This window comes from Barbus barbus, assembly GCF_936440315.1.
Source record: "Barbus barbus genome assembly, chromosome: 41".
NCBI classification, from domain to species: Eukaryota; Metazoa; Chordata; class Actinopteri; order Cypriniformes; family Cyprinidae; genus Barbus; species Barbus barbus.
The window spans coordinates 18,871,062-18,883,807 of record NC_136719.1 but is presented as its reverse complement, the minus strand read 5'-3'; the positions used below and the strand labels follow the sequence as shown (position 1 = coordinate 18,883,807).

The window sequence follows — 12,746 nt, the reverse complement described above, 5'->3', positions numbered from 1 at the left end:
GATGAGCCAAAGTGTGCATGTTTGTTTTTTAACTCCTAAGAAAAGGCTCAGAGTCTCTTAACTGTAAAGGTCATTAACACACTATTTCCACTTCACTATACAAAACGTGTCATTACAAGATGTAGCTCTAAAGCCATCAGGAAGGTTGTTTGCATACATTTAATTGGTTATAATGTTTTTTGTTTATGTATGTATGTTTAAATTAATGCCATTTATTTTTTAATGTATGGTAAGACAGTTATAATGTAAAACCTTAAGTTACACACAAATTTTATATATGTGTATTTGTCATTTATTTAGAGAATTTGTTTTTTTTTGTATCAATAAACCAACTTAATTAAAATAGTTATTTGGTTTGGGCATCTGTATTCACTCACCGTTTTCATCATGAAAGCATATTTTGAACACTTAAATTTATATAATGTCATCACAAAAATCAGTACTGACTTCTTCCTTCCAAACCTTTATTTTACATGAAACAGCATTAAACATTTAATCTGTCTTTCAGTTGTTTCCATTGGTAGATGAGACTCAAGATACTTTCCCCTTATAACACACCAAAATGGAAATATTTACAAGAAATCAGGAAGAATGATGATACAACAGACAAACTTGACAGCAGAAACAGGAAATTTTGGATCCTGAGAGGGAGGAAAGACAGGTTTTCATAAACATATATAAATGTACAATATGAACTCCGCATCTATACATCAATATAGAGTTGTGACGTAGCGGAGATCTCACACATTTGCTCATAAATTGGAACAACACCTTTAGTAGCTTGCTAAAGCACATTTGTCATTTAGTCCTTTAAGCTCCAATAGTGGTGCAACTTGCTCTTCTTGGCTGATCTTAAAAATGTTGAGGTCCAAACTCAGCCAGGAAATGTCTGTGAAACTCAAGCTTTACCAGTAGAAGGTTTTAGTGAGGAAACTGGCTGCTGTGTTCAGCCAGCTGCCACCAGTGTCTTGTTTAGCACCAGTACGGGACACTGCGCGGTCTAGCTCTTTCTCCGGACTCTCATCCTCTGGCAGGTAATCAGGCAGGTGGGAATTATCTTCTGCCTTTGAGCCAGAGGTGCTGAGTGGAATGAGAACCTGTAACCATAGCACAGACATGTAAATAAATAACAGCAAGTCTATGGGTCATAAAACTATTGAAACAGCATATAATCACTCTCATTGTAAAACATATAAACCTCCGGTTTCATAAACAAGGCTCAAGTCTAGTCCTATACTAAACTGTAAATCTGAGCTGTTTCAACTGAAAGAAACTTGCACTGACTGATCTTAAAACATGTCAGTGCCTTTGTTTTGTCTTAAGATGCACACCAGTAATGTTTTGTTCTAAGGCATGTTTATAAAAATTACTTAAATGTCCTAATTAAACAATGGCCTAATCCTGGTTTAGGATAAGCCCGGTCTATGAAACTGGGCCTTAAATACATACTTAAAAGCAACAGAAACACCCACCTCTTCTCCATTTTCATTTTTCACTACCTGCTTAGCTGAAAGCACTTTTGTAGCACCAATGGCAGTGACCAGACTCTAAACAAAAGATATTTGCTTTTAGTATTTCATGAAAACAAATCTGCTTTTATTAGTTGCCTCTCCCCTTACAGAAAGAGGAATATTGTGTACCTCAGTGGGCAGGTCGGCACGGATGCGTACAGTACATCTCTTTAGAGCCATCTGGAAGGTGAAGCTGATTACTCCTTTGACTCTCAAAAGGGCCTCCTCACACACACCTCTCTGATCCTGTCAACACAATGCCACACATCTGATTTTACTCTGTAATCTGCATAAATATGAGAGAGATTGTTTACAACTCAGGTAAGATCAACAAAGTGCATGTGTGAAAGATTTGTTATGGTACATACTGCCCCATCCAAGCCTTGTATATGGAGGGTAACTGATTTTGCTTTCTTGTTGGAGCTGTTGATGAAGAACTGGGGTTTGTTCCTCTTCTTCTGTTGCTCTGGAGTCCGACAAGCCGGTCTCTGTGTTTGAGAACTCAACACACCATACACCTCTTTTGCAAGGTCTGTAATATCAGTCGTCATACCAGTCCTTCAAATGGTAGAAAAGGGGGAAAAAAGAGCAAAGAAATCATGAAAACAAGATTTTTTTTCCCACTTTGGAATAATGTGGATTGATGGATTGGACAAAGTAAGACTCTGAACATGTTTTAATTAACTATAATAACCCTGATTTAAAACATATAATAACACTGCTTTAAAACATAAAAAATATAAATAAATAAAATAGCTGCTACTTGAAATAAACATTAAACTGAAATAAAATATTTCAGTTTAATGTTTATAATATAATATAAATAAAAACCTTAAATGTGTTTGTAGCAGCATTTCTCATTTTCATTTAGTTTTAACTTGTTCTAAAATAACTAAATCTGATATAAAAATGAATTAAAAACCTATACAGACATATTAAACGAAACTAAAGTAAAAAAAAACACAACAAAATTACTAAAACAAATGAAAAAAACTAAAAAAAGAAAAAGATCAAAATATTAATAAAAGCTATGATATTATCTCAATGACACTAACTGGTATAAAGAACATAGATATAGACAACTAAAACCAAATAATTAAAATGAAAACCGAATATATATATATATATATATATATATATATATATATATATATATATATATATATATATATATATATATATATATATATATATATATATATATATATATATATATATATATATATATATTAAAAAATCTAAATATTAATATCCTTAGTTGACTTTAAAAGTAAAATAAATCAATTTATCTTCCAATAAATAAAATCACCTCTCCATCAGTGTCTCCAGGCTCACCATCATGCCAAGCTCATTTTTCATGGCGTTGATGTTGCGCGGTGATTCAGCCAGGTACCGCAAAGTCTGAGGAGACACAAGCCTTAAGAGGTCAGTACAAGAAACATACAAGACATTAATAAATTTATTATCACAACTGGCTTGACAAGAATTTTTGCACTGGCAAATCAGGTCTGGGTGTACCTGGAGGGTGGCAAAGAGCACTTTAGGGTCTTTGTGGTCAAGAAACAGCACTAGTCCTGGAAGGCAACCTTGGTCCTGAACAATCGCCTCCCGATTCTGTGGTTCAGATGCCAGGTCCCGCAACTGTGTGACTACTGATAATGCGTCCATCATTTTTGTGGATATCTGAAAAAAAGGATGCGAAAACTAATTTGTTGAATCTGATTACACAGATTCACTTTTAAAACTAAAACATGATCCAATACTTGAATTTATTCAAAACTATATGTGACCCTGGACCACAAAACCAGTCTGAAGTCGCTGGGGTATATTTGTAGCAATAGCCAAAAATACATTGTAAGAGTCAAAATTATCGATTTTTCTTTTATGCCAAAAATCATTTGGATATCAAGTAAAGATCATGTTCCATGAAGATATTTTGTAAATTTCCTACCGTAAATATATCAAAACTTAATTTTTGATTAGTAATATGTATTGCTAAGAACTTCATTTGGACAACTTTAAAAGTGATTTTCTCAATATTTACATTTTTTTTGCACCCTCAGATTCCAGATTTTCAAATAGTTGGATCTCGGTCAAATATTGTCCAATCCTAACAAACCATACACCAATGGAAAAATGGACCCTTATGACTCGTTTTGTCATATATCATTTGTCAGGGTCACATATCTCTTGGTTTTCCCACTGGACACTACTATGATCATTATGTATATGAGACAGAGCAATTTTTAATAGTACATTAATAATAGGCCCTTTAAATAGTATATTTCCTAAATAATATAGTATCTGTAGGAGGATTGTGGCATGTTTCACATGCTTCATTTTATGGAACTTTGACACACACACACACACACACACACACACACATTATATCTTTCAAAGAAAGCAACATATCCGGTTATGTGACCATTTAACTTAACTTACATCAGCCACGTAAGTGTCCACAGAAAATCAAAACACGTACATTTTCAATTATATTAAAAATACATATACTTCTCAAAAGTAAATTTTTGTCACTAATATTACCGGCGAAACTAAATGAGTTAACAGAAAAAGAATTAATTACAGCACAAACGCCGAAGACATTAACAACCTGGATACAATCATTTCCTTATACAGTAGTAAGCTAACTTAGTCTATTAGCATGAAAGCTACATCGCTGCAATTCAGATTTGAGTTTAATGTAAATGTGCATTCCTGTAATTGAGCGAATCCATTTTTATCTTCTTATACATCATTCTTAAAAAAACTACTTCGTGTAACATATTAATTAAATAATAAAATTACAACGTACTACTCACCACCACAGTTACTTAATATCAGCGCACTCAAAATACAAACCTTCCCACTGCTTCTTTTTAAACAAACTGATTGGTCGAAGGCCTCTGACGATATTTCTAAATCCTTCAAGCCAATTGGCTACAGGCGCCAGCCCTTCTCTCCGGACCAATCACAAACGCTCTCACGCAACGAGCTTTATTTGAGTTTACCTGCACGGGAAGCGTGATACGAGGAAGAGGTAAGTGACAAATACGCATGAAATAAATCGACATTGTATGTAGAATCTAATTTTTTAAATAATACAATGCATATGTGTTTAAATTAAGAGCAGATTAACGCATGGGTTTGAAATACGTGCATGTTCTCACGAACCCTGGGATCGGTAACGTATTGGCTGATGCCGGAGATAGTCTTAGTTGATGCTGATAGTTAATTACTGCTGTAGTTAATTACGCTTCTCTCAAATTGATACTGATAATTTCCCCCGAGTTATTAAAATTTAACGTTGCACATTTAAACGGCGCTTTGTTACAGAATTGAATGGAATGCAGCTGATTGGATCCCTCAGGTCACGTGGAGAAGTTTGGTGCAGTGTGTTGTTGGTTCATCTGTCAGCAGAAATCCAGCGTGGAAGCACACAGCAATACTGTCAATGTCTCTGCTGGAGGACATCGTTGACTTGCTGAGATGTGTCCTGGAATACTTTGGAGTGCCACCTGACATGGTAAACGGAAAATTAATTTAGTGTACATAAATATTTGCATATATTATTAAAACAAAAAACATAGTTTTACAAGCTGGTTTACAGTATGGTTGTAAGTGCAACTTTTTAACTGTACATCTTTGTGCAGTTGGTTCCAGTATGGGACAGTACATATTGTGGACAATACCGAAGCATAGTCCGTATGATTGGGACAAACCTTCCCCTCTCTCCTCAGCCTCGACTACGGTTTCAGGTAAACATGTATTCTGTTGTGTTGTTTGTACGAAGTCATTTTTTTTTTTGTTCTAATTTTGAGTACTTTTGAGAAATATCACTAAAATGATATACACAACAGTTTTAGTTTTATGTACTCATAGTATTTATTCGTATTTTAATTTAATAAAATATTTTCATTTTCACCTTAGTATGGGTTTTTGTTTTGTGCTTGGTTTTTTCTTCCTTTATTTTAGTTCAGTAAAATAAAGGAAGTAAAATAAAGGAAAAAAAAGTGTAATTAAAAATCAACAGTTTATTAAGCTTATTAATTTATAATTTCAATTACTAAAAACAGTTACAACACTCAATTTAAACAATAACAATTAGATAAACTCTAATAAAATAAAGCAGTTTTATTTTACATGCATGGTCATGTTGACAAAAAAAATTATAAAAATGTCCATATAGCAAGTACACTTTTAACTTAACCTTTAACAAGTAGTTTCCTATTTTTCTTAAATCTCAAAGCTGCTGTTTAGCTATTATTAAAATCAAATAACCATTTTTGCACATCAGAGGAAAATATATAAGATTTATGGTTGGTTCATTAGTAACACAAGCGTAATGGATGCTTGTATAGGATATGCATGTCTTCACTTGATATTAATTATTAATAAGAGTTTTGGGAAGCACTTTAATGTCTCTTCACATGTAAAAGGCTTTGAAGGACTTGAGAGCACCATCACTAATGAGTTCTTACTCTTCATTTCAAGATTCCTCTGCAGACATTCAGTAAACACGGCCATATTGATGTGATGGTGGACACGCCGGCCATTCCTACATTAGCGGATGTGCTTTGGCTGTTGGAGGATGAAGGGGACAGCCGCACTAAATTCAGGTAGTCACACATCAGAACCCATATAAACACAATTGTCTGTTGTTTATTATTAGCACATTAATAGGTGTTTATTAATAGCTCACTGACAGCATCTGTATGAGAGTGCTTAATATACTTCTGAACAGAAGTTACACCTGTTATGAGATTTCTGTATGAGTATGTATGGTATTTTTATATGTTTGGTTTATGGAGAAAGTTCAGTGTCGTCATATCTTACCATGTTTATAACAGGAATGCCGTCCCGTTGAGGAAAGCTTTTGAGACTCCCTCGTTGGGGTCTGAATGTCCATTGTCTGTGTCTGTCCCGGCTCAGAGGGGAGGCAGGGTGCTGGGACAGGGCACCCAGCCAGAGGCCCTTCAGAAGATCTCAGCTCTGGAAGAGGAACTGCAGAGACTACGAGCACAGATTGCTATGATAGTCACAGCTCCAGCTGGTAACATATGCTATGAATTTCTTTAACTGAAAGATTGATTGAAATTCTGCCAATGCAAAGATCCCATAAAATGAAAAGGCTGTCTGTGGGGGCAGCCAATTATTTTTAGTCACAAACTCAGGTTCACAGAGATCACGTTGTAGTTTTTAAGACATATAGTTTGTTGATTTTGAAAGTGCTTAAAGGAGACAAAAGGTTAGAAAGTCTGATGACCTTGTGATGTTATGGTTCTCAACCATTTTCACTCAAAGGCCCCTAGTTGTCAACACAATATTTGAAGGCTCCCCATATGGGCTAAGGCATTTCCACAATTTATTTTGTGATTCCAGAAGTTGGAAGAACTGTATGTTCATTAATAAAAACAATAGTTGTTAAGGAGGAAAAAGAAATATGATTTCAGTTTACGTCTTGGTTTTAATGTGCTTTTTTCATTTAGAATTAAAGCCAGATTTTGTTATATGTTTTTTAATTATTTTTAACACGTGCATTAATTATATTTTTATGAATTAAATGAAGATAATTTTTTACTTTAAATACCTGGAGACTTTACGTCTGGTGTAGCACTTGGTGTCTTTATGATGGTGTGATTGAGGCATTACATAAAAGACATTTATTGAAGAATGGAGCTACATTTAAACACTACATAAAACCCACAAAAAGCTTGCATCCCATGGCAATAGAAAAGCACTAATTTCTTATGCGAACAGGGGTGTTTCTTAAAGGGACAGGAAAAAATATTATTTTAAGGGTCAGAGAGAGGGTAGAAAATGGTCATTAAATTTAAACTACATTTTTGTCTCAAAAAATGTATTAGAGAGGCACAGAGGAAAAACTACATTTAAATGTTTGATGTAACCCCTTCAATTCATCACTCTGATATCTTGTAACAAAATGCAAGTATTTTTTAGAATAATAGCATTAATTATGAAGTCATTACATGGGTAAAATTCTTCCATTTCAGGAAAATAGAATAACTTGACTAACATTAGTGGACCCCATGGGCAAAATAAAAGGATTAAAAAGTATGTTATGACCCCGTTAATACATCACACTGATATCCTTTTATATTTATTTCTCATTTGTCTTTCCAGCTGATCCTGGCACTCCATGCTCTACTCCTCTTCCAGTTCCTGTCCTCACCTCCACTCCTGTCTGTCCTCCGCTGCCACCTCCACCTCCACCACCACTTCCTCCTCTGGGTACGGGCAGCTGCGTGGAGGTGTCCATGTCAGCTGTGATTCGACAAAGACAGGCAGCAAAAAGAGAAAAGCTTGCACAGTGTGATCCATTTGTGTCTTCAGTGCCTGCCATGCCCTCCATGTTAGAGGTGCTCAAAGACCTGAATCAAGTCAAACTGCGTTCTGTGGAGAGGTATGGATTTAACGTGCTCAAACTTTAAGCACAGCTGCATTTTAAATTCAGTACTGAGTATGGATTTGTAGATCTCCAGGTGGAACTCCAGTAAGGAAACGGAGAAGTAAAGGTGTAGCATGTTCATCTGATCCGGTAGCTCTTATCGCTGAAGCACTGAAAAGGAAGTTTGCACACAAACAGAGGAACGATTCGTTTGGTAAAGAGAACTGCTCGGCTGAACCCTCACCTTTCAGCAGTCCAGATACTCCCAGGGTAGGTGAACTCTTCGTTTGACTGTTGGTGAATGTGGTTTTAACTGTTCAAGTACTCAATGGAGTGTAAGGGTCATATTACCGTTATATCAATGTTGCGCACAGTGTTTCAAGTTAACTATATGGATGGAATGAAATCCTTCCATATAGTTTGGTGATGAGTTTTCGGCTCAAGGTCTGCATTTAAAGTCACACCAGAGGTGTTCAGCTGAGATTAGGACTTTGCTTTATGCAGACCAGTCAAGTTCTTCCATACTGACTGAAACAATCATTTCTTTTTGAACCTTGCCTTATGCACAGAGGCACTGTCATGTTGGACTAGAAAAGGGTCCTGTCCAAACTGTTGCAATAAAATTAGAAGCACACAATTCCCTAGAATATCTTTATATGCTTAAACATTAAGATTTGTACTAGAAATTACTAAAGCAGTCAAACTTGTTCATTAGAAGGGGGTGACCCAATACTTTTGGCAATATAGTGTGTATCTGATTTTGTTGAATATTCTTGTTTATTAATAATATTCCATAAAAACTAGAGAAAATCTGATCTAAACAGTTTTCTCATATTGTCTTTTTTTTGGTTGTTGTTGAAAAAGCAGATGTTTGATCTTTATCTTTGTGTTGTTGAACATGTACACACACTCGTTACTGTTGCTTCCGAGTAGTAACTTCCTTAGATTATAGATAAGTAAATTTATTGCAGATTTTAGAGGTGGTATTGGGGTTTTTGAGTACCCAACCTGGGAAATAGATGTTAAACTAGCTGGGAGCAGGATTCAGGTTGGAATTTTGACCCTTCAGAGTGCAATAATAGTCTCATCTCATTTGAACCACTAGGGGAATATATATGTATTAAAACTTAATAGTGTTCCATTTAGACCAGCAGAGAGTGACTTTTCATTTCTGTGTCCAGTGCAACAGCCACGTTAAAGCTGTGCAAACTAGCCATCTCAGCTTTGACTGAACACATTTTTATCTGAACAGTTTATGAAAAAAAAATAAAAATAAAATAAAAAATATATATATGTATGTGTATATTCCTATTAAAAGCATTTATGGGCATTAATGATTAACTTTGGAGCTCTTTTTTTTTTTTTTTTTTTTGCTCGGCTCTTGATATGCCTTTCTGAAATACTTGTGGTCTTCATCTTCTAATCAGATTTTCCTCCCCACTTTCCAAGTCTTTGCTACACCAGTGTTTGGTTTCTAGCACTATTACACAATACTTGAACAGAACCTTTGACGTTTTGCTATAAAGTTTAGCTGCAAATGCAGTTTAATGAGAATGCATTGTGTGCTTTTGCATTGAATGCATTGTGACTTTAGTGTTGTATTGGTTTACAGATTCTCCCTCACACCAGACGCAGCCAGGGACGCATTCACCTTTGACCCTCAACCTTAAAGTCTTTTAGGAACAAAGTTGTGTCATGGACTGAGATGACGGACATATTCCTTTTTAATGCTGGTTGCACTGTCTCTCTTTCTCTTTCCCCTTTCTCTCTGAATTAATCACTTGGGCCTCCATCTGAGTACACTGTGCATGTTTTTGAGATTTTTGTGCTGACATTTTTTTGTATGTACAGATTTTTATTTGTAAATATTATGTACAGCAAATTACAAATTGCTAATTACGAGTATTGATAAACGATGGCAGCAATTGTCTCATAGGATGTTACAGGTTAATTTCTTTCAGCCACAAATGTAGTATATAAATAATTAATGTCTACTCTGATCTATGCAATGCTGATTTTTTTTTTATACAGATCTTTTTTTATTTTATTTAAAGCCTAGATGGACTAACAAAAATTATCTGAACAAAATACTATCAGTTTTAAGTTTTGAAAAATGGTACTTGGTTTGTTGATAATGTGTTCATCCATGTTTCTCCTGTTATCACCCTCTTCTACAAAGTGCTAATGTAGTATCACACTCAAAAGCAATAAACAAGTTATAAGCCTTTCAAATGTGTTTAAAGTGTGTACTATTACATAATCTAGTTTATTATACAGCTCTCTGGAATACTTGATTCTGATTGGTTAGTCTCACCATAAAGCAGTATGTCCCGATAATGCCGTCTTCCATGACAATGTTGTATATATCATGAATACATGTATACACTTGACCCCTCTAACAGTAGCACTCTCTACTCTATTTCTATTCTATCTACTTTTTTTTTATTATTATAAAAAAATATATATAAATGTCTGACCATCTAATACTAGCATTATCTGATCTATTTCTACTTTTATTTATTTAAATAAAACAACTTTTAAAGAACCCTCTAACACTAGCACTCTCTATTAATTATCGCAAGATAAATCCTGACAGGGTCCTGTATCACCCTGAAAGAGTATATTTTGCAATAATATTTTTCCGGCTATGTTATTTCAACAAATTGTTCAGTAATAATTTATTTGAATATTTTTAACATCAAATTTAGCAGTAAACAATACATTTTAAATACAGTTTTTTTAATTCAGTAAAAAAACATACTTACCATGAAGTATGTATTTAATTCATACATACTTCATGGTAAGTATGCCTCTTATTAAGAGGCATACTTACCATATAAAGATATAGCAGCAGTAACAGACAAATAGGGCATTAAATGCTGTAAAACTACTGATGGCTGCATGCATTTGCAAACTTTTTTTTGTGTGTGAAACTATGGATGTGCACTGCGTGACCTTGACCTAACAACCTCCACACACCAGCATGCGTTTACACTGTTGTTGTCAGGCCGAGTGTTTTTATGTGTGGGTGGATGCTTGTTTGATGGAATAATTGCAACGTGTTTTGTCTGTAAACCACATCCTTCCAATCACTAAAGGTTATCATGGCGAGGATATGCTGGTCTACCGAGACAGGAAATGGTTACACGCTGAAAATCTGATTGATCCTTTGCTTCCGTCAGACGTGTTGTGATGCTGGCCTGACAGGAGGGTGTTCAGAGTGGAATATTGTAGTGTAAAGTCTCTCCCCCACTGCTATATCTGGCATATGCTTTCTATTTTTGTTTATCTTCAGAAATGCACCTGCTCTAATGAGAAACTTGTGGACTAAATTTAATACCCCCACGTTTCCGTAACACATGTTTGTTTGTTCTTAAGGCTCACAGAATTTGCCAGAAGGGTGATAATGATGATGTTTTTCCCTCCCCTTTTCTTTTTGTTAGTACTGCAAATAAAATGTCACTGCTATCAAACAGGAAATAAGTTTCCCAGGCCCTGTGATTTTTGGCAGCAGCCCGCATCTGTTGGCTGATCATTTTGTGGATGGCTATTTGCTTTCCCTCTAAGATTTTGAACAATGTAAGATGGTTTGAGCATTTGGAAGGAAAAAAAATCTGGTTTCATTGTTTCAAAATTCAAAAGTTGGCACAAAACTGTTGAACAGTTGGCTTTTAATTTAGTTTTAAGACCATAAATTTGCAGCCGTACTACTAAAGCTTTCCAAAAGAATGATAAACAGATTTTTACACTTTAAAAATGTATATTCTCTTCCCGACACTATCATGGGCATTTTTGTTTATTAATACCTGCTTCTGATTAGCAATAGCATGAAGCAAACTGACACGGCTTTGACAAGTCAATTTTTATATTCACCATCAGGATTTTACATAAAAATGTATATTCAGTGTTTAAGGGAACATGTCTTTTTAAAAATATATATTTTTGTAATAAATTTCAAAAAAAAAAAATTTTCAGTTTTTATTCGGTTAAATATTTACTTAAATTGTCTCTGTAATCATTTTTTTAAATACCAATAAGTACATATTCCTTAATATAAGCTCTTAACTGCACATATCATGATTAAAAAAAGGTAAAGAATAAATACAGGCTCTGTTCCCTGAAGATTCTGTGTTTGAAGACGACCTTTTATGATCAAATATGAGTTAAATAACCACTTGAGGGCGCTTAAGGATTGCCATCATCGTGTAATCAGAACTAACGCTGCAGAAACTGATATCTAACTGATGAACAGGACCACTTTGCAGAGATGTGATAAGAGTGAGGGAAAGAGGCAAGGGTGAGGCCGCGAAAGTTCATGAGTCGGTGTCATTTTGAATTTGCATACTTGTATGAACATATTTGCAATGCAAAATCAAACCAAAGATTTAAAGGAACACTGCAATGTGATTGGCTGCTCGTTTGGTCACCTGACACACGCTTTGTTCACTATTTTGAACATTTACCTATTTACCTGGGAGAAGAATTCATTGTGGAGGGTTTCCACACATCAATTTGCATATTTTTCTGTTGTTGTTGTTTGTATGTGTTCCTGACAGAGGCGTTTTCCGTGTTTGAAAAACATGTGCAGGCCATGCTATTGACAAGAAGCTGAACAACCGAAGTGCAGGTCAAATTAAGGTATTTACAGCACTACAAAGCACTTGTACCTCAGACCTTGATGAAGGTTTATATATATTAACTATATTAGTGGACCAACTAATTTGTAGGGTTTTGAGGTTACAAAAGTTCATGTGACTTTTGACTTGCATTGTTAAAGGAGCTCAGACTACATGCTGAGTTTTAGCAGGAAGTGCAAATTACATGTTTAA

General features: G+C 34.9%; 2 protein-coding genes across 5 annotated transcripts; one reads left to right on the top strand and one right to left on the bottom strand.

Annotated features, from left to right (window-relative positions):
- Positions 1–441: 441 nt before the first annotated feature.
- LOC306860343 (armadillo repeat-containing protein 1-like) lies at positions 442–4,857 on the bottom strand. 3 transcript variants are annotated; one of them, XM_079401994.1, is made up of 7 exons: positions 4,371–4,857; positions 3,030–3,194; positions 2,821–2,912; positions 1,880–2,069; positions 1,641–1,757; positions 1,473–1,547; positions 442–1,097 (listed from the first exon to the last, which is right to left on the bottom strand). In XM_079401994.1, exons 2-7 carry the CDS (start codon positions 3,180–3,182, stop codon positions 906–908), a joined length of 819 nt encoding a protein of 272 aa, XP_079258120.1. In that variant the 5' UTR covers positions 3,183–3,194; positions 4,371–4,857; the 3' UTR covers positions 442–905. The 3 variants fall into 3 exon arrangements, with proteins under 3 accessions (XP_079258120.1, XP_079258119.1, XP_079258121.1); XM_079401993.1 differs by having other exon boundaries at positions 4,331–4,388; XM_079401995.1 differs by having other exon boundaries at positions 4,324–4,379.
- On the top strand, positions 4,494–10,146 carry LOC306860342 (mitochondrial fission regulator 2-like). 2 transcript variants are annotated; one of them, XM_079401991.1, is made up of 8 exons: positions 4,494–4,548; positions 4,845–5,034; positions 5,162–5,266; positions 6,003–6,127; positions 6,359–6,561; positions 7,653–7,932; positions 8,004–8,187; positions 9,530–10,146. In XM_079401991.1, the coding sequence occupies exons 2-8, from the start codon at positions 4,963–4,965 to the stop codon at positions 9,572–9,574; spliced, it is 1,014 nt and encodes a 337-aa protein (XP_079258117.1). In that variant the 5' UTR covers positions 4,494–4,548; positions 4,845–4,962; the 3' UTR covers positions 9,575–10,146. The 2 variants fall into 2 exon arrangements, with proteins under 2 accessions (XP_079258117.1, XP_079258118.1); XM_079401992.1 differs by having other exon boundaries at positions 4,501–5,034.
- The last annotated feature ends 2,600 nt before the right edge of the window (positions 10,147–12,746 follow it).

Coding starts and splice junctions, on each gene's coding strand:
- LOC306860343 (XM_079401994.1), bottom strand. CDS start 3,182: ATGATGGACGCATTATCAGTAGTCACACAGTTGCGGGACCTGGCATCT. Junction 2,070..2,820: donor CTGGAGACACTGATGGAGAG/GTGATTTTATTT, acceptor TACCATTTGAAG/GACTGGTATGACGACTGATA. Junction 1,098..1,472: donor AAAATGAAAATGGAGAAGAG/GTGGGTGTTTCT, acceptor CTATGGTTACAG/GTTCTCATTCCACTCAGCAC.
- LOC306860342 (XM_079401991.1), top strand. CDS start 4,963: ATGTCTCTGCTGGAGGACATCGTTGACTTGCTGAGATGTGTCCTGGAA. Junction 6,562..7,652: donor GATAGTCACAGCTCCAGCTG/GTAACATATGCT, acceptor TTGTCTTTCCAG/CTGATCCTGGCACTCCATGC. Junction 7,933..8,003: donor AAACTGCGTTCTGTGGAGAG/GTATGGATTTAA, acceptor ATGGATTTGTAG/ATCTCCAGGTGGAACTCCAG.